Raw genomic sequence first — 24,022 nt, 5'->3', positions numbered from 1 at the left:
AAAGACAGAAAGACAGAAAGACAGAAAGACAGAAAGACAGAAAGACAGAAGTGGGAAGGAGGAAGGGAGAGAAGGAGAGAGAGGTTGATTGATTGATTGATTGATTGATTGATTACTGGAGTAGTTTCCCTATCCTTTAGAGCACAGATGCTCTCTGAAGTCTATGTGCCTGTAGCCTGTGTGTGACCACCTTGGCCAACATTGTGTTGATACAGCATCCCTGAGGGCAATGGGTCTTTTCCTGTTGAAGTTACTTGTATGGTTCACTGGGAATAAACTAATGAGCATTTTCCCTAGTCGTCATCACAGAAGCCATGAAAAGAAGTGGCTGCTGGCACCAGAGGCTCATGCTCTCCCTCATACTTCTGGTTTGGACACATGTTACTTTTTCAGGTGAGCGAACTTGGAGATAAATATTTGATTTTCTTAAAGCTGTAGAGAAAAAAAGAGGGTTTTTTGTTATTGTTTTAATCAGTATATAGAGTCTTTTTCTGAAATATGAAATGTTGAGCTTGCTAGTCCAAATTTCATACCATTAAAATGCACTTTCCTAAGAGGCAAACCCAGTTTTATTTTCTACAGTGTAGATTCTTCTTAGCTCTAAGTTTGAAATCAAGCCATGGTTTCTAGTCCACAGAGCACTGTAATGCTCCCATTTTAAGTAATATATTGTGTGAACATGATGTCTTTTCCTAGAAAAGATTGTGCATTTCCATGTGGAATTAATTTTTTCTTTAAAGTATGACAGTGGGGGAAATGCCAATGAAGAACAAAGGCATCTGCAAGAATGATGTTGCTGTGTGTCTGAGTAATTGAGCAACAAAAACCAGTGACTTCATTTAAAGACAAAATTCATATGCCTGCTGTTAGCAATACCACAATGATCCCCACAATGTATAACCTTTACTTATTGGAACCCATAACTATGTTACTTCCCATGGCCAAGAGGACTTTGTGGATGTGTTTGAGGTGAGGATATTGACTATGCTTTTAGTATTCAGTTGGGATTGCTAAAACCACAAGGATTCATAGAAGATGGAGGCAGAGAACCAGAGTTGAAGAATGAGATGTGAAAATGTTATCAAGGTGAACCTGATTCAAGGCAATGGCTCAGAGGATTCCACTGCCTCATGGAAGCAAATATGTATATGTATATGTGTATATGTATATGTATATGTATATGTATATGTACAAACATACATATATAATACACACATATATATAAACATATACACAAATATATGTATATATGTACATACACACATATATATGTGTGTGTATATATATATACATACATATACATATACATATATACACGTACATACATACATGCAGATTCAACCCAAGATACATCAAACAGAATGCAGTCCACACACAGCTTGTTTTTAGTACTTACTACCTCCAGGCAGCAAATCTATGTTATTTGGAGTCACTAAATTTGTGAAAATTTAAGTAAAGCAGCAAGAGCACATGAGTAGTACACTAACATATAAATTACAAATTAGAGAAGCCAATTCTGTAGTGTAGGGCACCGATTTTCTAAACCCTAGTTCCTTATTAAACAAAAAATACATAGGAATGTTTGACAACCAAATGTTAAAATGCAGCTGCTGGGCCAGCAAGAAGGCTCAGCAGGTAAAGATGGGCACAGCAAAAGGCTGACAGCCTGAGTTTCATCCACAGAACCCACACAAAGGTGGAAGAAGAGAACAAACACCACCGAATTAACCCCATACATTCACATACATTTCATGGCATGTATGCCCACACATATCATACACAATAACCAAATAATTGAAAGTCTTTTAAAATGCAGTTGGTATCAGTTAACCAACTGCTCTGTATGGAACTCCTGTGATACCTTTTGTTATTAATAATGAGCCTGAGTTAAAAAGGACTGGAATAGTCACAATACTTGGTTCAATAAGTACTATTGAGTATGACTAGCAAGCACTGTAAATATATTGATGCAAAAATCTAGATTGCTGATAAATCTTCAAATATTTATACACTTGTGACAACCATGACTATAGTCAAGACAATAAACATAACTCTCATTCCACAAAAGAATCCTTGCTTTATTTTACATTTTATTCTTCCTCGCTCAGCACCTGAACACACCCCATATCGAGATACACTTTGACAGTATCATTTTTCTACAAAACTAGGTACTACATATTATTTTTAAATCTAGTGTCATAAGCATCGAATCGGGGCATATTCATCAATCACACTCCACTGGGGTATGCTAGGTTGTTTTTATTAATTCATCTATTGGTGGACATCTGGGTTATTTTCATATTGAACTACTGTGAATACAGATGTCATGGGCCTGAGTGCATGGGTCGTCATCTTATTTCTATTGGATAAATGTCTAAGCGTGGAATAATCAAATCATGAAATATGGATAGTTAAGCTTTTTAAAGAATCCCCGAACTCTTCTCAGAAGCACTTAGACTGGCCAGACTCGTTACTTATTTTGAAAGACAACATTCATTTTACTTCTTATTACCAACCCTGTCTTAGTCAGGGTTTCTATTCCTGCACAAAGACCATGACCAAGAAACAGCTTGGGGAGGAAAGGGTTGATTCAGCTTACACTTCCACATTGCTGTTCATCACCAAAGGAAGTCAGGACAGGAACTCAAGCAGGCCAGGAAGCAGGAGCTGATGCAGAGGCCATGGAGGGATGTTACTTACTGGCTTGCTCAGCCTGATCTCTTATAGAACCCAAGACTACCAGCCCAGAGATGGCACCACCCACAATGAGCCCTTCCCCGTTGATCACTAATTGAGAAAATGCCTTATAGCTGGATCTCATAGAGGCATTTCCTCAACTGAAGCTCCTTTCTCTATGATAACTCTAGCTTGTGTCAAGTTGACAAACAAAATCAGCCAGTACAAACCCTATCTAGAAAATGATTTTTAATTTATTTTTATTGTTTCAGAATTTCATACATGTATACAGTGCTTTTTTTTTTTTTTTAACAATTCTATCTCTCTTTCCCTCCCCTAGCTTCCACTATGATAAGATGCATGCATGGACACCCACTGCAATTTAGTTTGCATCCCTCCAGTGAACAGTTAGTGGTGATGAGCATACTCATGAGTTTATTGGGCATTTGCATTGAGCCACTGATAACGTGCCTGTTGGGTGTTTGTTTTAATTCTAGATTTTAGGAGCTCATGCATAAAAGTGAAAACAAGTGGAAATAGCAAGAAAAGCCATATTTCAAGAGAACTACATTCTGACTAAAATGAACATAATGAAACTAACCCAAATCATCCTTGAATACAGCATTTTAGTGATATAATATTTATTCTAAAGAAAACTTAAATACATAGTTGTACTGGTCAGTTTTAAGTATTAGCTTGACACAATACAATCACCTGGGAAGAATGTCTTTATGAGGAACTGGTTACATCAGGTTTGCCTGTGGCATATCATGATTGCTAGTTGATATAAAAAGACCCAGCCCACTGTGGGCGCACCATTCTCTAGGAAAGGCATCCGGAATGTATGAGAAGAGAAAGTCTGCCAAGGGCAAGTTTAGCAGGCGAGGTTGCATTCATTCTTTATCTGATTTTGCTTATTGATGTGATGTGACTGCACTGTTTGATTTCCTCCCTAGACGTCTTAACTAAAACTTGGAATTGTGATCTGACTGAAGCCTTTCTTCCCCAAGTGTTTTTTTTTTTGGGGGGGGGGGGGAGGGAGGTGGGAGATGGGATGTCAGGATATTTGTTACAGCCACAGACATGAAACTAGGAGAATACTGAATTCAAGTTTGTGGAATTCTTTTTCATAGAAGATAAAAAATGAATTCTGTGAGCTATTTCATGCAAGTTCTAAATTTGAGCAATAAGTACATATTTAACATGGATCACGTTAGAATTATAAGGAAATTATTCTAAAACATCTTCTGATTCTTGAGAACTAAACAATATGCATCCGCATGAAGGGAAAAAACAATAAAACTATTTTAAAATAGTTTATTCTGTTTTTAAATATTCTTTAATATCATTATTATTGTTAAGTTGGTATTGATTAAGGTAACTTGAAATTTTCAAAAAGGGGATGCCAGACATAGTTCAACAGCCCTTTAAGACCAGCCCTTCGGAGGAAAAGGCAGAAGAATGTCTGAGTTCAAGGCCAGCCTGGTCTACATAGTGAGTTCCAGGAGATCCAGACCCACATAGAAAGACCCAGTCTTCAAGAATTAACTACTTCATTAATCTAATCTAATTAATTAATTAATTTAAAAGGATGCCAACCTCTCCAGAGGCGGGTTTGCCTTTATTAGAACAATGAAAAGCAGCTGTTCTCTGTGGGAAAAGAAATTGCTCCAAGGTACAGGAGGCTTGAGGGTTTTCTGCATCCCCAAAGTTGTCAGTTCTTTTTTTTTTTTTTTTTAATTTTATTAGATATTTTCTTTATTTACATTTCAAATGTTATCCCCTTTCCTAGTTTCCCCTCTGAAAATCCTCTATCCCCTCCCCTCTCCCCCTACTCCCCAACCCCTCTTGTGAGGCTATGCCAGTGCCTGGCAAACACTGAAGTGGATGCTCACAGCCAGCTATTGGATGGAACACAGGGTCCCCAATGGAGGAGCTAGAGAAAGTACCCAAGGGGCTGAAGGGGTCTGCAACCCTATAGGTGGAACAATAATACGAACTAACCAGTACCCCCTGAGCTTGTGTCTCTAGCTGCATATGTAGCAGAAGATGGNTTAATCGACCATCACTGGGAATAGAGGCCCCTTGGTCTTGCAAACTTCAAACTTGTCAGTTCTAACTGAAGTTCTTACCTATATGCTAAGTTCCTTGTCAAGAGTTTCCCAGCGCCTAACTGCCTGCAGATGTCATCAGGGTGTCAACTTCCCGGGGAGGAAGTTTCTCAACTCACCCAAGGGTTTAGTGTTTAATTCACTAACCCTTCATTGTCGTGTGTGAGTGTTTGTACAGTGTGTGAGTGTTTGTAGACTGTGTGTATATGTGAGGTGCCTTGGTGTGAGTGTTGTAGATGGTGTGTATATGTGGGGTGCCTTGCAAATGTGTACAGACCAGAGAAATAGGAATCAGCTCTGTCCCTCCTCTGTGGACTCTGGGGATCTAAGCCGGTCCCCAGGTTTGTGCAATAGGTGCTTTAGTTTCCCAAGCCAGCTCCCATTCGAGATTATTTTTAAGGAAAGGCAGATGAACAAAAAGTTACATTCAAAGGGCTAACATTTCCAGGTTCCATTTTTCTTTCTGCTGTAGTCACACATTATCCTCTTTGTACAGAGTTTAAATTCGCTGGATGTCTTGTGTTTTTTATCTAAAGACTAGTTACTCATGGTTACCCTATAGCTGCTTCCTTGACAGTAGAGCACTATAGATGTCTATTTACAACTTACTTTTCTCAACCTGTGGTGCATCTTGGAATTCCATTGGATCATAGTTCATAGGGGCCTTTCTTTCTTCTGTTTGGCTAGATAGAATTTCACTGAGTAGACACAGCAAACCATTTGGCAACTGTTCTGTTTGAGTGTTACATTTGCTTAGTGTGTAACAGCAAATAGTTCCTCAATAAATGATCTTATGCATGTGAGTTTTTATGTTGATGGAGATATATCTTCAGAAGAAATTCATTGACTTGGGAGAGATGAAAATTCAAGTGTAATTTTGTTCAATATTGACAAATTTTCCTTCATAAATGAATGCTTTTGCATTATCACCATTGAAGAATGAAAATACCTCTTTCCCAGCAACTAACATAATAGGTGCTAAGTGGCCTTTCAGTATAATTTTAAATAAACTTGTACCGTATATTTAAATTGAATATCTTTTACAGTTTTTTTCTTCTATATCTTCAGTGGATATGTGTGTGCATGAGTTGTATAGGTAGTATATTAGCTACTCCGAAATTGACTTTTTCAGTATTTTATTCTATTGCTTTGAATTTAATTTTGTAGTATTTTGCAGATAGTGAGTCCAGGGCATTTTACATGTTGTGTAAACTCTCCATTAGTGAGCTATACTTCTGGTCCTATTTTCTGAAGCATACTTTGTAATTTAGGGATATTACCTCTAGTTAAAATACTCTATGGTGTTTTAAACCACCTGAGGTAGAAACAGAGGTACAGCAGATGCATCTTCACTCTGTTCTTCCAAGGCTGTTCTCCAACTGTCGGCATGTAGAGCATCCGACTAAAGCATCTCTAAGAGTCAGTCAGTCTCCCAAAAGCCAGGGCACTCATTCTATTTGCTTATCAACAATGTGCCATGTTAGCATAAGTTAGCATCTTAGCAGGGCCTGTGGTGATGATATACTTCTTACATAGATGTAATTTAATAGAAGTGTGAAATGCATGTAATTACTGAAATTGTAGAAAAAGAAAGCTTACTGGAAAAAACGTTGTGATTTATTTTACTGACTGTTTTATTTATCACAGTGCTGAGGTTGAAACCTGGGCTCTGATGCATGCCCAACAAGCTCTCTGCAGCTGAGCTAGACACTCAGCCCAGTGCTCTTTCCTTAGGGAGGCACCAAATGTGCAAATGAAGTATGAGCTGTGAAAGTCAGATACAGGATAAATAAATAAGTAGCTAGAAAGACAGACAGACAGACAGACAGACAGACAGACAGACAGGGTGGTCCACAAAGGAATATGGCATGCAAATTCTGTTGCAGTAAATTGTTTTACATAGCTTTATGCAGATGAGTGACTGGTGGGTGGGATCATATCCCATCATGCACTATTTCTGCTAACCCAGTATATTTGTTCTCTAATTACAGCACTTATCAGATCACATAACTTTGATCGCTGGCCTAAGGTAAACTTCAATTCCTCAGTTCTAGCTTCTCCTCCTAATCTGATCACTCTCCTCAAAGGAGTCTAAAACCCTACAGAGGTGAGAAGCACCTCGGCAGATTTTCACATGGCCTGGATTGGAAGTGCACCTTATCTCTGCAGCCTGGACTTCCTCCCGTGTAGAACATCTTATAACACCCTAACATATTTTAGAAAATATTATAGTCAATTAAAGCACAATGAATAGATACAGCTGAGCACTTAGTGAAATAACAACCAACCCTCACTTATTCCTAGCCTCAATAGACATTCCTCATTCTTACCACCTGCATGGAAACCCTGTCCTCAATAAGTTAACAAACACATAAATACCATACCCATTAACTTCTTACACAATAACATACTGAAATTGAGGCAAGGACAAAGGAAAACCTTGCACTTGGAGTTTAGCAGGAATTTTATGATGATTATCATTCAATGATTATGAGATACATTAGGCAATGCATGGACACCCTATGGAAATCCAGAAGTCAGGAAATTCTACAATGCTCAACTAGTAGGATTTAATATTATTTCTATGTGAGTTAGAGGTGAAAGGCAACTGATAAATGGGAAAAAATAAACTCCATTCCTATGATGTTTCTGTTTCCAGCCCCCATGCAAAATGTATTATCCAATAGACCCTGATTATGAGGCTAACTGTCCAGATGTGAAAGCATATGTTTGTGCTACCAATGGCTTGACCTACAAAAACGAGTGCTTCTTTTGCATTGATCGGTGGTAAGTTCAACCTAGCATGGTTATGATACTAAAAACTGTTGAAAAATTTCAAGACATGTCTTAAGTAATCAAATCATTGAGCAGGGATGTATAAGGTATGGAGAGTAGAGATATGTGAAATTGTATAAGTTTCCCCCCACTTTATGAATGCATTTAGAAGGTATGAAAGCACACTTAAAAACAGTGTCCACTTCCTTTAAGGAACTAATTTTCTGTCTCTTTTCTTCAGGGAGTTTGGACCTCACATCCAGTTTGTCAAATATGGAAAGTGTCAATAGTGGTTAATGGAACACCTTTGTTTGCTTATTCCTTTTATTACTTCATTCTGGGGTTTATTTCTTTGGGAATTTGAGGTGTTTCATTTGCCAGTTTTACTCACCCCTGTGCCATACCCAAATTCCAAGCTAAATGGAAAACAAAGGAGTCAAAGAAAAATGAGAAAAAGATCATATTTGTTGCAAATAAACATCTGAATAAAGAAACTGATTGCCCCTCGCTTCTGTGGACTGTCAGTTCAAAGCACTGGTTCCCAGCCTTTCTAATGCGGTGGTACTGCGGCTTTCCCCTTTCTTCTCATGTTCTATTTCTAGATTATGTATTCCTTGTTCCTTCTGGGTAGAGTTAATCTCGTTAGGCTAAAGTTTTCTTCTGGTGTTTTCTATAGTGAGGGATCAGTAGATGTACAAATGAATAGATAAATTTGTTTGGTTGGATATAACTCTTATCTCTTGTTGGGGATTTACTTCTCCAACCACAGCAAGGGTGACATTGATTTAGGGATTTTGAAAGTTATCACTAAAGCTGGGTCACTCCATGGCTTCCTGCTCTGTCCAGCTTTCACAGGAAGGATGCTTTCTCTTTTGTTTTTATAGCTGTAAGGGAAACTAGTTAGACAAAGCGTGCCCACCAGTGTGACTGCAGCTGTTGATAAGTTTAATTAAGAGAACAACAGCAGTGTCACTGGATTAACAGACTTTAGATCTCTCCATACGGAAGCTGACTTTAAACCACTGGTTCTCAAACGCTGGATTGAGTCCTCTTTGGGTCACATGCTAGACGACCTGTACATCAGACATTTACATTGTGATTCATAATAGTAAATTATAGTTATGCTATTTTACTATTAATTCATAATGGTAAAAATTATAGTTATGAAGTAGCAGCAGAAATAATTTTATGGTTGGGAGTCACTACAACATGAGGAACTGTCTTCAAAGCTCATAACATTGGGCAGGGGCAGGAGGATTAGAAGTTCAAGATGACGTCAACAGTTTAGTGAGTTTGATTTCATCCTGGAAATAATGAGGCCATATCAAAACAAACAAATAAACATTATTTGTACCTCCTTCCCCTGACTGACTCTAGTTTTTCCATGAAAGATAATTTTGTTGTTAGATTTGTAGAGAGTGGAAATGTCCATTTTCCTCAAAGGCTTGACTGGCTGAGGCAGCTTCCATTCAATTTCTAGAATTGCAATGTTAAAGTACAGAATATCCAAATCAGTCTCTTTTCACAGGTCACCTCTATTGCCCAGAGGCTGGCCATATCCCCAAAGTATCCCAGGGATTTGGGGCCTAAATATATAACCTTCTTTACATGTCAATGTCCTAGAAAATGTTGATGTCTATTTGCATACAGAACACCAAATAGGACAGAAAACAAATTTCCCATGACACATAATAATGTACCTCTACATGTGCAAAACAAAGAAATGTTTTAAAAGTTGAAGAGTTTAAAAGCCAACTCATATATAAAGGCACGCCCACTAGGATAATACCTGACTTTTCAATGGTGACTCTAAAAGCTAGATAGGCTTGGACAAATGTTCAACAAACTCTGAAAGACCACAGACGTCAGCCCAGACTACTATATCCACCAAGTCATACCAAACATAAAAACCTTGGTGTTAAATAACATCATATCAAATGGACTTAACATATTTTTACAGAACATTTAATCCAAACACAAAAGAAAGTACTTTTCCCCTCAGATTCTTATGGAAAGTTCTCTAACTGACCACATAAGACACAATGTAAGCCTTGAATGATATAATAAAATTAAAATAATACCCTGCATCCTATCTGAGCACCACAAATTAAAACTGCATGTCAACAACAAATAAAGAGGAAGATCAGGGCTGGAGAGACAGCTCAATAGTTAGAGTATTAACTGCTCTTCCAGAGGACCTTAGTTCAATTCCAAGCAACCACACATGGTGGCTCATAACCATCTGCAATGGGATCTGATGCCCTCTTCTGGAGTCTCTGAAGATAGAGATGGTGTACTCATATACATTAAATAAATAAAGGGAGGAAGATTACAAACTCATGGAAATTGAACAACTCACTACTGAATCAAAATTAGATCAAGACACAAATAAAGATGGAAATTAAAGAATGAAAATGAAAATACAATATACTGAAACATACATGATAACATGAAATCAGTTCTAGAGGCAGATTCGTGGCACTAAGTGCATATATAAAAACTGGCAAGGCCTCATATTAATAACTTAATGACATGCTTGAAAGCTCTTGAAAAATACAAATAAATAACAACCTATAAGAGCAGATGGAAAGAAGTAACAAAACACAGGGTTGCAATCAATAAAATAGAAACAAACAAACAAACAAACAAACAAAACAAAGAATCAGTGAAGCAAATGATTCTTTCAGAAATTGAACAAGATTGGCAAGCTTTTGGTTAAATTAACCGAAAGAAAGAGGTAATCCAAATTTTAAAAGTTAGAGATAAAAAAGGAGAAAGTACAATAGTCACTGGGAAAATTCAGAGAACCATAAAGACCTGTATTCCACCAAACTGAAAACCTGAAAGAAATGAGTGAATTTCTTGATATATACGACCTACCAAAGGTAAAGATGAAATAAATAATTTAAACAGACCCAGGACCCCTAGTGAAGTACTAGCAGTAATGTAAAAGCTCCTAGACCATCGTTTTAATAAATATTGACTTGTGTGCTCCATGTAACTTCTCCAGGCACACAATAGCAGCTTTTTAGACTGGGTGTCCCCATTTCTGCATATGTTCTGCAAGGTGATGCAGAATGGAAAAATCAGGAAACAGGAGATTACACTGAGATTGTCTCTTTAAGAGAGGAGTTGTTTCAAGCAGCTGAAAGAATCAGATGCAGATATTTGCACCCAACCAATGGACAGAAACAGCTGACTCCTGTTGTTGACTTAGAGAAGGCTGAAAGAAGCTGAGGAGAAGGGCTATCCTGTAGGAGGGACAGCAGTCTTAATTAATCTGGAACCCCGAGATCTATAAACAACTGGACCACCAAACAGACAGCATACACCAGCTGTGAGGCCCCCAACACACATACAGTAGATGACTTCTGGGTCTGTGTTCATTCAGAGATGATACATCTAACCCTCAAGAGACTGAAGGCCCCAGGGAGTTTAGAGGTCAGGTGGGGTGGGGTGGGGTGGGGAGGAGTTGGAGGGTGGATGGGAGGGGCAGGGAATGTAAAAAATAAATTAAAAATAAAATAAATTTAAAGAAAGAGTGGTGTTGTCTTTAAATGAGAATTCTAACTTGGATAATAAAAATAGCAAACTATAAGATATGCTTCTCATGATTTCCTTATCTTATGTTTCTGCCTATTTGGTAATGATTCCACAAGCTTCTTCCTCTCATTTGGCCAATCCTGCTACCTTGACTCCTTATAGCATCTGGGCTAAGGACCCACGTTTCTTCTCCTCTATTCCTAAATATACATACCTTGACAGCTCACTCCGTCTTCTGAGGCTTCATCATTTGTTCTTTCTTCATTTAGTCTGGCTTTATTTATGATCCTTACCATTCAGTCTCTTGTGTGGCTTTTACTCACTCATTTCAATTCTATTTTCCTTCCTTTGCCCCATTGCCATTATAGAGCTCTGGGATGGGCATCTATCAGGTTACATCTATTCCAAAGCACCTCCTCTCCACCTTACTTCTCTTTTTTTTGCCAATTGCTCACAAAGAGGAAGATGTTCGTACTCTACTGTCTTGATTACATAGATTTCTGACCCTTGTAAATATGATTTGCCTTCCTAAAGATGATTGCAGAAGTGCTGTAGTTTCTCTACTGCTCTAGCTTGGGTGACTTGTCTTGCTAAGTTTAGAACGCCAGCAAGTGTGGAGATTTGGAGGCATTGCAGGTCCAGAGCCTAATCATAACTCATCTTAGGTTACCCTTGGCTACTTAAAAGCTATCACTCACCCATCTCTGTGTCAGACCTAGTATTCTATGACTAACAGGTAAGAACCTTTGGAATGTTACAAAACCCTCATTTCCACCAACCAACGGGCTAAGAATTCCATTAGATAGCGTATGGGGTCTATATTACATCTTTCTCTACTTTGCGTCAGCCCCATAGCATTTCCACCAATGTAATTTTAAAATGCCTTCATTTATGAATTGCTTTATTATATAAAAAGCCTCATCAAATTGTTACCGCATTTGGGACAAGGATTTGATAGTAACTAAATCTGTTCCCAAGCTATGGTCGCTAATAGTTAGCCCCAGAATAAACGACCCTTTGAGTTGACAGGCTTTCTTACATAAGCATGATTGCCTGATGATTGATTAATTGCCCACACTGTTGATCTTGCTCTCCAACTCGACTAATATCAAGTCACCCAAAGCTCCCATCCTCAGTCACATGGTCTGGCCTGCCCTACCTTCATCCCTTAGTGTGACCTGCACTATGATCTGGCACATCCAGTTCCTATTCTAAACGAAACACACCCATATGGTATGCCACAATTTATATCTGAGAAGACAAAAGGAAAGAGCTGACCTGTTTGGAAAACTAGGACAAATTACTGTTGTTGTTGTTGTTATTTTATATATTATTATTATTATTTTATATATTACATCTCAACAGCAGTTTCCCCTACCTCCTTTCTTCCAAGTCTCCCACCTCCTCCCCTCTCCTCCAGATTTATTCCTCTTCCAATTCCCTTCAGAAAATATCAGGCCTTTCAGGGATATCCATCGAACATGACACCCAGGCATCTGAAGTTAACTACTTGGTAGTGTTTCTTAGTAGGGGTATCTGGTCTTTATTTTGTTGAATAGGTATTTAAGTCTGTTGTTGTTTCCCCAGTGTGTCAGGATGAATGGGACTTAGGGTTCAGTCTTGGGGAACTCAGTGTTGATGCTTGAATAGGGTATCAGATGTGGTCCTGGCTCAGCTAGGACTAAGTGAAACTTCTGAGCCAGGAGAACTCTAGGGGAGATGCACAGGTGATCCTCAGGTGATAGGGTGGGTGGAGTACTGATCAGAGTCTGGGAGCTATATTTAAAGAAGAGGAACATGTTGCAAGGAGGGACCCACTCTTCTCTGATAGGCAGCTGAGTGACAGAGTTGGCAGTTGGATTTGTGGTTCTTACTCTGGAAAAGAGGAGTGAGAGAGCAGTCATGGAGTCTGTGATGCTTAAGCAAGAGGCAGGGGTGAGTGGAGTTGGCAGGAGGAGTCTAGGACTCCTACCTAGAGAAGTCAAGCATGCAAGTGGACAAGAAGGCATATGGTGTGCTGGCAGGCAATGGGTATAGGTGGGGTTTGCAGCAAGAGTCTGATGTCCCTACATATAGAGGAGGGGTGGGTAGATGTGCAATATTACAGTTTGAGAACCGGTAATCTAGGTTCTATACCCAGAGGTAAGGAGTGGGAAAGCACAGACCTTTCTGTGATACACTGGCAGAAGACAAGGATATGAGGAGTCCCATAAGTATGGGATCCCCATCTGGAGGGAAGAGCCCTATGGTCTCTTTTTATTTATAGTTTCCAAGTATTTAAGTGTCCCAGTCAACTATGCTATAGAAAAATCACACAGGTTAAAAAGAAAAACATTTCATTAACTTAAATTACGTGCTATTCTAAGTAGAGTGATAAAACCTCACAGCGTTATGTTACAACTCACCCAGGATATGAATCATACCTTTCTCTTGCATATCCACATAACATATAGGCTATTAGACCATTAGTCATTCTTGGTTGTCAGATGTGCTGCTGCTGTTGTGCATCGTATTGTTCCTATCCAAGTAGCCACTCTGCAGTGATGAAGCACAGCATTGGGACATCTCTATCATTCACTTTATCTTATCTTAGTGCATCATGAAACATCACCATGCATTAGCTCGCATGCAATCCCATAACTTGTATCATAACACCCATTAGGGTATGTTTTGCAATTGTTCTGTTGTATTACCAGCTGTTATTATTGTTCATCTCTTATTCTTACTTCATAAAACTTTATCATAGGCAGGCACACATAGGAGAAATAAAGGGTTGTGCAGATCCAGGGACCCATGGGGGAACAGAAAGCACCCTGAGGAGATAAGGGGAGCTCAGAGCACTCGGGAGCCACACTTCTCGCATTCCCAGTCTCCAAGATGATTTGTTTGTTGATGGAGTGAGTCAAAGTATAGACCCAGGAAGAAATGAATTTGCTGGCATTTTCAGGAGGCCAGTCTGTCTAAATCATGAAATTACTGTGGACAGGAGAAACACGGGGGAAAGGGAAGAGTAACAAAGGTATAATTATACTCTGGTCAATGAATGAAGGTTAAGCAGGGCCATAACAATGGGGCTCTAACCTAGTAGGATTGGCATCCTTATAGGTATCCTTATAGACACCCAGGTGTATATGCTTAGAGAATAAGCCATCCAAAGTGTGCCTTCTGGAAGCCAAGGATAGGAGCCTCAGGAGAAACCAGCCAAGATACAGTCTTAAAACTGGGAGAAAAGGAAGTTCTGATGTTTAAACTCCTTGACTTTTGTTATTTTGTTACAGCATACTTAACTAAAACATTATCTCATGCTGTCTGACTGTTGGGTTACAGGCATCCTTGCAGCTCCAAGCACAGTAGATGTGATGTTTATCCATTGCTCCTGACAGTTATGTACGTAACCATTAATATCCAGATATGTGATGTGAATTAGAAGGAAAATTGTTGGCTATAGTATTCTCATTCTCTTGTCTACTAGTTGGAACTATTTACTGATGTGGACCAGGCCATTCTTTAGTAATAGGACCCTGAAGGTGAGATGCCAGGGGATGTGAAAGAAAAGACAGAAGATGGAGAACATAAAAGCTGAGTCCGGAGGTCTTGTGCACACTCTGTCTTATCCCAAGCAAGCTTATTAAGAAGTACAGCATCTTATGTACAATGTTCAGGGCAGAAATTGGACAGAGTCATGAGAAACTATGATACAATGGGACAAAGTCAGCGAGAAGCTAACCAAACCTGGGCTATCTCAAAACCTTATAAACCTAGTACAAAGTAGCCTTGGGACTGATAACCAGAGTCCCTATGGTGCAATGAGATGGGTTCTCAGGGTAAGAAGCCACAGCTCCTCAAGGTTCTAGCCACAGCACATTACTGCCAAGCACATCCCTGGTTTTGAGAAGGAACTGTGTTCCTTCACACATTATGGTCTCAAGGAAAACTCCAGTTGATCAGCTAATCATCAGTGGCTCAGAGGAAAGTGAATGCAGCTGATACACAGGATCCTTGGTTTTGCAAACTCCCTATTCCTATAAGCAACTGGAAACAGCCCTGCCATACACAAGGCCAGAATACAAATATCCAGATCCCTCAGGCTCTGTCTCCTCCACACACAGGAAGAGCAAGATCAAAAGTGCAGGCTATGTCAAGAAAAGACAAGAAAGGGGAAAGAGAAGTGAGCTAGAGTAGGAGGGTGGACACGGAATGAACGGAGCAGAAGAAAACCATGGCCCAGAACTGGCTCAGCTGAATGCATTGACCACTGTTTAAGATGGTCCCAAGAAGGCCTTGAGGCTTTAGGAGGTGTGCCTTTTGGGTTTCACAGGGAAGGAGCTTTGGGGACCGGGATCAGAAGCCAGTATGGCATCAAGCAAGGGAGCAAAGGGGAATAAAGAGCAGAGTATAGGTCTTCCCTCATTCTTCACACCTTATATGTTAATTTGGGGGTGGGGTTTTTGCCTATGTAGTGCTAGGCTAGGACTCAGAATTTCATAAGTGGTAGGCAACTGCTTTACCCTCGAGCTACATCTATATCCTCCCCTACCCCCAAGGATGGGTTTTTCAAGTTAATGTTAGTAGAAGCAGAGGCAGCAGAAAGTTCTAGGAAATAAAAGACACTTCATTTTGTCATGTTTTTCTTTACATAGACAGGTGTATGGGGAAGGGTAGGAAACATTGGTGCTGGGACTTTCCCCACACATGGACCCTCCCTCCTTCCAAGTGATCATCGCACATGAAGAATTCCACACACTCTGACCCATGGCCCAGCCCATTCTCATTTACAACTCCTTCCTGACTGCTTTTGGTTTCATGTTTATTATTTCACTGGTCAGTGGAACTCCAAATCTACTGCTTCTGTCATACACTTCAAACCACTGCAATCGAAAAATTAAAGTGTATCTTCTTTAGCTTAAACTGCTATTCTTCTAAATCCTTGTTCTTACCTCTGCTAAAACAACTATTTGAACCTATCTCAGAGGCTCATTCTAAGTTTGAAATGAACTAATCCTGATACATAGAAGCACAGATTCAGTACATACTAATGACTTAATGTACATTAGTTCTTATGACAGTCCACTGCTATAGACATTGTTCTATCTGGATTATGCCCATCTCTGATGCAATCTCCCTTGTGTCCCTCCAAAGAACTTGCCCAGGAACACCTCAATCAATCCTTATTCTAACATAACTCTGAGTCATCCTATTCTTTCTTGGGGGTACCCCAAATCTGGTTAAGAAAAATGTGCAACTTTTTGGTGTTTATGCCTCTGCATTGATCATTTACTTTCTCCCACTTCATGATCCCACGATTGTGCTCCTCCTAGAGGATTCAAAGTTTCTACTTTGAAGGAACACACTGAGAAATGAACAAACTGCCTGTAATCTGAAGGGAGCTTCTTTTCCACTCCAGAACTGCTTCTGTAGTTCAGGGTTTAGAGTGAAAACTCCCCACTCCACAGATGTAGTTTCCAAAACCAGTCCAACCCCGTAGCTGATCCCTTGACCTCTCTCCTCCTCACAAGCAGTCTCCACCCATTGTCCTCTGATTTGTTTTTGTAAAAACCCAGAGTATCATGAACTCGGCCCCACCCGTGAGACATTCAATCTGACGTTTGCCTCCTAGCCATAGCCTACATAAACAATTACTTACATCCTTCACACCTACCAGGTCCGCATTTTGTTTGAAACTTGACTTTTCAGAGTCTAGCCGGAGTTTCTCGACCACACGGCTCTCTTCCAAACCTTGATACTCCCCAACACAAAGATATGCTTGTTGGAAGTCACAGGTCTACTCAGTCAACATTCATAAAAATCACTCTCCTGCAGTTTCCACTCGGTGTCTTATGGATTTTGAGAGAAGTGTACAACAAGCTCCTAATGGGACTGAAGCATCGCCTAATGGCCATCAGTGTATGTATCCATTTTGAATGATTTGACATACTCCCAACAATGTTGGTGCCAAATGTCTTCAAGCTACAGCATGCCTCAATTCTTCTGTTGTCAAAAGCAGATTATGATGGGCTCCATTTCCTAATCTTTCCAAATAGCAATCTCCACACCCACCTACTTACCAAATCATCTGCCGTCTATGACAGAGGGAATGGCTTCATCTATGCCTTCAGCTTGTCTTCCTTTGATAGGGTTCTGGTTAGCCACCATCTGCCATTTGCCCTTGGCTTTAAGAGACTTTAAGTGCATGAAAGACTCTGCTGAAAGAAAGCAAAGGTTCTGTCATTTCTCTTTTTCCCTGATGCTCAAATATCCAAAAGAATACTCTGTAAGCCTACTTCTTTTTTGCTTAAAAAAAAAGTTAATGCTTTTCAAACTGCAAAAATTACAGGTCACCTTGAAACATGGTGTCTTTCTGTTGGTATTCTTTATCTGTAAAGATCGTATCAGACAGTAAAAATCGTATCGTATCACACAGTAGAAATTAGGACTGCTTGTCCTTATGAGAAACATCAGCTCTTGTCTGTGACTCAGCTCAGCATAGTGTCCTTCAGTAACTAGAATCATGATCTTAGGAAAATTATGTCTTCAAATTATAAACTGGTGAAATTAGGGCAACAAACTGCCTAAAACTTGCATCCCACAATATTAGCAACCATGTCACTATCCAATTAGGAACCAAGAACTTGACACAGCACACACACATGCACACGCACACACAAGAACTATATACGCCAGGCAATCGTGGTGCACACCTTTAATTCCAGCACTTGGAAGGCAGAGACAAGTGGATTTCTGAGTTCGAGGCCAGCCTGGTCTGCAGAGTGAGTTCCAAACAGCCAGGGCTACACAGAGAAACCCTGTCTAAAAAAAAAAAAGAATTATATACATAGCATATTTTAGATATTGGTGTTCTAGTCAACAACATGTTTCACATAGACTCATAGTCCATGAAGAATATAATGAAGTTGAAAAAAATCTCCATGACCTAGGTCCTTTTTTAGCCATTGTAGCACGACATTGCCCCATGAGGTACATATTAGTTGTGTTTCCCAATGATGAGATTATATGCAGTGATGAAATGTATTCAGCTCAACCACAGTGCTTGTCTTGGAAAAGCACATAGCATACCACTATATATGCTTACAGTACCTGATATAATGAATAAGTAGCTAGTGTATGTTATATACTTTTTATTATTTTACTACTTATTCCTTCTACATATACATATAAAAGTTTGCTTAAAACAGTATAATAATGTATTGTTTTGGGTAGTCTTATATAGTTCAAATTGTTTCTTCATGGTATTATAAGTGTTTACTTGTGTTTTAATCTCATATTATTCAAATGGTCCTAGAACAAATGAACTATATTATATATGTAATTTTATATATGCCCACATGTATATGTACATATATACAGATTATATTATGTATATATGACAGCTTGAGTGTATGTATAATTATACTTTGTGATTTTTATACAATAAAATTATCAAGACATGCTACTCACCTTCTGTGTGCATGTGTGTGTGTGTGTGTGTGTGTGTGAAGTTTTACTTAACAGTCCAAAATATCCCATGAGGTAAACATGATTTGTGTTTCAGAGATAAAGAAATTAACATCTCTCAAAGTTAACTGACATATTCAATGGCTTTAAATGAACAATCCAAGTGAGGTTCACGATATACAAGTTACACTTTTAACAATATTGTACTGCCTTCCCCTGAAATATGTAAAAGTCTAACATTTAAGGAGAAATATCATTTTTAATTTGTTTACTATCATTTGTATATGCTATGTTTCAGAAAGTACAAAATTAAGCTTACTACACTATGAACTTTATATCCTCCTGTCTTCTGGGTTTTCACACATCTCCTTGAGTTTGTCAGACAAATAGCAAGCACTTGGATAATTGTGCCCGGACAATGCAGTATATAATTTAATGTTTGTCAACTACTTGTAGTCATCCTTGGTTGACCTTCTGGGGACACAGTAAAAATGACATATTCACTTCATGTCTTCTACGGCTGGAAAAGATCATGAGACTAATAGCCATGTGGCAGGGAAGAACAATGACAAGGGTATCTTTCCTGGTATCGAACATTTACTTCGTAGCTGGAAAGGTATATGTCTTCACCTCACTGGACAGCTCTATTCTAAACAGTGACAACTTTGCCCATCTGGCAACCAGAGTAATATCTATGCATCAGCATCGCAGAAGCACCCATTCATAGAGGTACAAGCTGTAATTATAGAAATTTTGAAAATACATGTAACCGTAATATGACCATGCTTTCCTGACTATTACAAGTTCACAGTTTCATAAATGACTTATCCAAGATTATGTAGCTGAGAAATGCCAACACCTTTCTCAAAGCCTCATAAGTCCCAAAGCTGTTAGAGTTGCAAGACTCCTGAATGTTTAATAGGTTCTTTGCTTGGAGAATGAGATTGTATTGTCTCTGGAGCCTAAAATGTGAGTATCCCACGGCTTGCCTGTGTTTAAAACCTTGCATTTGAGTAGGATAAATCATGTATGTAATATTCTTTTGTTTCTTATCTAAGACGAAATCCACACTTGATCTTTTCTGTGCAAAGCTTAGTCTAAATAACAGTCTTCACTTATGCAACAGACAGACAAATACTGTTCACCTCAGCTCGCCCACCTGTCAGTGAGAAGGGACCCAGAATTTGGCTGACAGGTGCAGCAACACCACTCAGGGTGTGGCGTGCTTGGTGAGGCACTCAGGTTCTATGCTGACTTTGGATGAGCTCACAGGAAAGGTGGAGAAACTGAGGCTTGCCATATAAACCTGACCCCTCTCCTGGTACATGGTACATTCGGCTTCAAGCCAGTCTCACATCACTAGCCTCTGCATCACAGACTTCTCCACCATGAAGCTTGTTGGTGGTCTCCTGCTGCTCTTCGCAGCAACCTATTTCTGCAACTGCTCTGGTGAGTTGGGTAAGACGGTGTCACATACAGTCCTGAAGTTTTTATTTTTTTTCTTATATTTTCTCCCAGGATCTAAGCTGATGACATAAATATCTGATCAAGTGGATTTAAAGTGAGAGAAACAGGGAGAGGGACCACGGTTCTGGCTGTACTTTGAGGGACTGGAATCTAATCTCTTTCCTTGCAAGGATTCTTACTTGGCACCGCGGATAAGAAAAATGCCCTAATTTCTCTATAAATAGTTGTTGCATAAGGATACTTGAGGCTGTGTCAGTAGATGGCTGTTCCTCAGTTCAGAGATACAGCGGTCCTCAGGTGTCTTTGTGAATCCATATAGTAGAATCTAACTAAAAAACCCACTTATCTGAAGGTCTCAAGTTAATGATTCAGCTTTTAAATGGTGAAGAGGTGTGTAGTTAAAATAAATTTCTAGCTTTTTCATGACATCTAATTACTTTGCTGTTTGTTTGTTTGTTTGGCACAGGTTTTAAGTATGTACTTGTAGGTGCCTGGGATTTGCCAAGTAGACTAGGCTGTCCTTGGACTCACAGAGATTGGCCTGTTTTTGCCCCTGAGTGCTTTGGTTTAATGTGTGCACCGCCACATCTATCCCTTGTATCTGTATATGTTGATTAGGAGAGAAAGTATATCAGGGATTAGGCTTCAGTAGCAACTGGCTTTTTGAAATATATCATAGCCTCCAAAATGAATAAATAAATTTGCCTTCCTGATTCAAGGGCTTACTCATTGGCTGTTCAAGTCCCTAAACAAACAGCTGTGATTTTGCATAACGATGGGGTCTATGCTGAGATTCATTGCTGGGAGAAATGAAAAAGTCTTTAACTGAAGAACCAATCAACTTTGAGTAATGAAATCCCAGGGTTTGCTCTATTTGTAATGCTTTCATTGTATTTGTCTTTCAGAAGTTACCAGCCATCCTTCAGCAACAGTAAGTATGTTGAATAAAATTTTTAATTTCTATTGGCTGTCCCTTATTCAACAAATATTTATGAAAGTTCAATACATCATTCCTGTATGATCATTTAAGGAAAGCAACAGAGGAGACAGACACAGATGAAGAAATATTTTCTACATTTGTAAATGGCCAATAAAGTAGACTGTTTCTTATGCAAGTCTCCTAAGTATTAAATAATGGGATTTCATGTAACAGAAAGTTAATTATGTGGAAAGAATTCATAATCCTAGCTAGCTCATATAAAAGACACACAATCCAGGTATTTTATTTATAAACTGTAAGCCTAGATTGGGTGGTTTGGAGCTATACTAACTTACTCATCAAGCTATAAAGTCCCTTCTTACTTCCTGTTTCTCCTAGCCACAGGCTCATGATCTATCTCCTCTCATGGCCACCTCCTCCACATTTGTCTTCTTTCTTCCTCCTCTACCTCTACCCTCAAGTTCCCTCACTGGATCCTCAAGTTCCACCTTTCTCCCTCCACTGCCCAATCACAGGCTCTAGCCTTTTTTGACCAGTTAAATTGAGCAGCAAGGTTCACATGGCATCACTTGGTGTAGGCGAGGATCTGAAAATCTTGAGAAGCCAGTATTTCACATAAGAATACAAGCGACATCAGACCAACCCACTACATAATTGTAAGGCACAGAAATGGCCAGTGATTGCTCACCAAAGTGTGGCATTAAAAAGTAGGAAGGGTTCTGGCACTACTGGTATTTGTCAAGATGGTGATGTCACTCTTTATAAAAGCAATTTCAACAGAACTGCTGAGTTGTAGCCTGTCTAGTTGATTCAGTGTCGTTGTCCTTGTGGTATTTGAGAAAATCGGAACATTCTCTTGTGTCTGACTAGGTGGACTGTGACATATACAAGAAGTATCCAGTGGTGGCCATCCCTTGCCCCATTGTAAACATACCAGTTTGTGGATCTGACTATATCACTTATGGGAATAAATGCAAGTTGTGTACAGAGATCTTGTGAGTATCAAATACAAATAAACAATGTCTGCGAATTATGTTCTCTACTCAAATCCTTCCCCTTCCCAAGATCCCTCTTAACTCCTTTGGTCTACTTTTTCTCATGCAGAATAGAATGTGGGAACAAAAATTGGCCAGCTATTCTGCCAGCTTGAACTGCTCCTATCCTGCTCACAGATCCAATTATTGTGATTCTGAGCTCTTGAGTTTTCAAACTCATATTTGCCTCTGTAATCTAGAGGCAAGTCAGGAGTCACCAAAACTGGCCATTTGGAGTGGCACCCAAACCCAAGTTCAATTTTTGCTGTTTTAGGAAATGGAATTCCATACAACTTCCTATTTTAAAAATGTCTATGAATAGCTAAAATACACTATCCTGTATGATTTCTAAAATACTACGCACCTGTAATGTATCTGGCCTTCAGTCTCAGGTTCCTATAGGCTCTAAGCATCCGTAGTCTTAAGGGAGATAGTCATTGAAATTTATTGGTTTTTCCTTTTACCAAAAATGAGGGATGCAGGCTGAAGTTAGTGGTTCAAAATCCCATGGACATGGTTTGTTTAGGTATTTTGTTTGGCCTGCACAGTGTTTTGAAGAATTGTTATAAGGCAGATACCACCTTTTTTAAATGTAAAATGCATCGTAGCACTCTTGCTATCATATACCAAATTTAATTTTTATTATTGTTAACTATCTTTTAGCAGTGATACTTATCTCATGTTGAGACACTTATCTCATGTCCTGAGTTCTCTTTATTGTGATTATCGTAGCAAGTTAGAATCACAGGTTGGGTCTGAGCCCAGAGAACATGCCCACATATACATTTATGTTTGGAAAGTTTCATTTCACAAAAGGAAAGATTCTTTAACACAGACACATATACAGCCCTGGACCATGAAACTGGGCATGTTCAAGGACATGAGATGCTGAGAGGGAGACATGATAGAAGACATCCTCACTATTACAGTATCCAGCTCTATCACTGCCCCACTGACCAGGAAAAGCTGAAAGATAGGGCCACCTCAACTCCTTTTGTGGAGTTTCCTTTGTTTTTTTGCTACCTCAAGCAATCTTGCTGCCTCTGGGATCAGTGGAGGAAGTAGATGGGATGGAGCCATGATTGAAGCAGAGAACTTCTGCTCTGTGGCAACAGCATGGTGTTCTGGAACTCAGACTCACTATTTTGTGGAAAGAGGTTCTGCTCCACAGTCCTGTTCTTAGCTGTAATGAGGTCCCGCCACTACTTTCATTGTTTTTGTACATCTTTTCAACATCTATGTTTCTGCCTTTGTTCAGTCTTGTTATTCATGTCTTCCCTCAGGAGAAGCAATGGAAAAATCCAGTTTCTTCATGAAGGGCACTGCTGACCTCTCCATGGACAAAGAAAGAACAGCGATGCCTTCATCATGGACATTATAGCTGTGCTCTGATGGAGGTCCCTTCTTTGTTCTGGTGGAATCGGATCTAGACCCAGTCACCATCACTGACTGTGGAAAGTCCTGTGATCATTCCTAGCAACGTGGGTCTCCTAATATGTTACCTGTTTGGGCATCTGAATTAAAATAAATCTCTCCAGAAAGGTTACTTTTACTTCTGTTTGCATTTGCTTCATGAATGAGTTGCAGAATCTCAAATATAAAGTAATCGAGAAATAGACAATAGTTGTTGTTCAGGAGACAGTTTTTAACAATAAACACTGACTGATTCTCAAAACAAAGCACACCCTAACATGCACAGATGTTCAGCTCAGGCCTCCCCTCTTCCAGTCTGTAACTATTGACCATAGATGATATTCATGTTTATCTTTTCACCATAGTTCCAGAAACCAAACTTCTTTCATACTAAAAAGTCATTCCCAGGGAGATGGTTGTTTCCCTTTTCTCTTTCTCTTTCTCTTTCTCTTTCTCTTTCTCTTTCTCTTTCTCTTCTCTTCTCTTCTCTTCTCTTCTCTTCTCTTCTCTTCTCTTTCCCTTCCTTGCCTTCCCTTCCCTTCCTTCCCTTCCCTTCCCTTCCCTTCTTCCCTTCCCTTCTTCCCTTCCCTTCCCTTCCCTTCCCTTCCCTT

The 24,022-nt window shown here is 39.4% G+C and overlaps 3 protein-coding genes across 4 annotated transcripts in view; 2 read left to right on the top strand and 1 right to left on the bottom strand.

Moving 5' to 3' along the window:
* Spink13 (serine peptidase inhibitor, Kazal type 13 (putative)) overlaps positions 1 to 8,049 on the top strand; it is a 123,578-nt gene extending 115,529 nt beyond the window's left edge. Inside the window, exons 2-5 of the mRNA XM_021214929.1 lie at positions 298 to 393; positions 6,779 to 6,816; positions 7,447 to 7,574; positions 7,804 to 8,049. Coding sequence (XP_021070588.1) covers positions 315 to 393; positions 6,779 to 6,816; positions 7,447 to 7,574; positions 7,804 to 7,852 — 294 coding nt within the window. The 5' untranslated portion in view covers positions 298 to 314 and the 3' untranslated portion in view covers positions 7,853 to 8,049. The remainder of the gene's footprint in view (positions 1 to 297; positions 394 to 6,778; positions 6,817 to 7,446; positions 7,575 to 7,803) is intronic.
* The window catches only part of LOC110333336 (serine protease inhibitor Kazal-type 10), a 107,642-nt gene that overhangs the window by 37,554 nt on the left and 46,066 nt on the right, over positions 1 to 24,022 (bottom strand). The gene's annotated exons all lie outside the window — the stretch shown is intronic.
* LOC110333338 (serine protease inhibitor Kazal-type 7) lies at positions 19,891 to 23,327 on the top strand. Its single transcript, XM_021214930.2, has 4 exons — positions 19,891 to 20,006; positions 20,930 to 20,955; positions 21,835 to 21,959; positions 23,282 to 23,327. The coding sequence occupies exons 1-4, from the start codon at positions 19,946 to 19,948 to the stop codon at positions 23,325 to 23,327; spliced, it is 258 nt and encodes an 85-aa protein (XP_021070589.1). The 5' UTR covers positions 19,891 to 19,945.

Source organism: Mus pahari, chromosome 15 (assembly GCF_900095145.1).
Source record: "Mus pahari chromosome 15, PAHARI_EIJ_v1.1, whole genome shotgun sequence".
Classification (NCBI taxonomy): Eukaryota; Metazoa; Chordata; class Mammalia; order Rodentia; family Muridae; genus Mus; species Mus pahari.
This window is presented reverse-complemented; position numbering and strand designations above follow the sequence as displayed.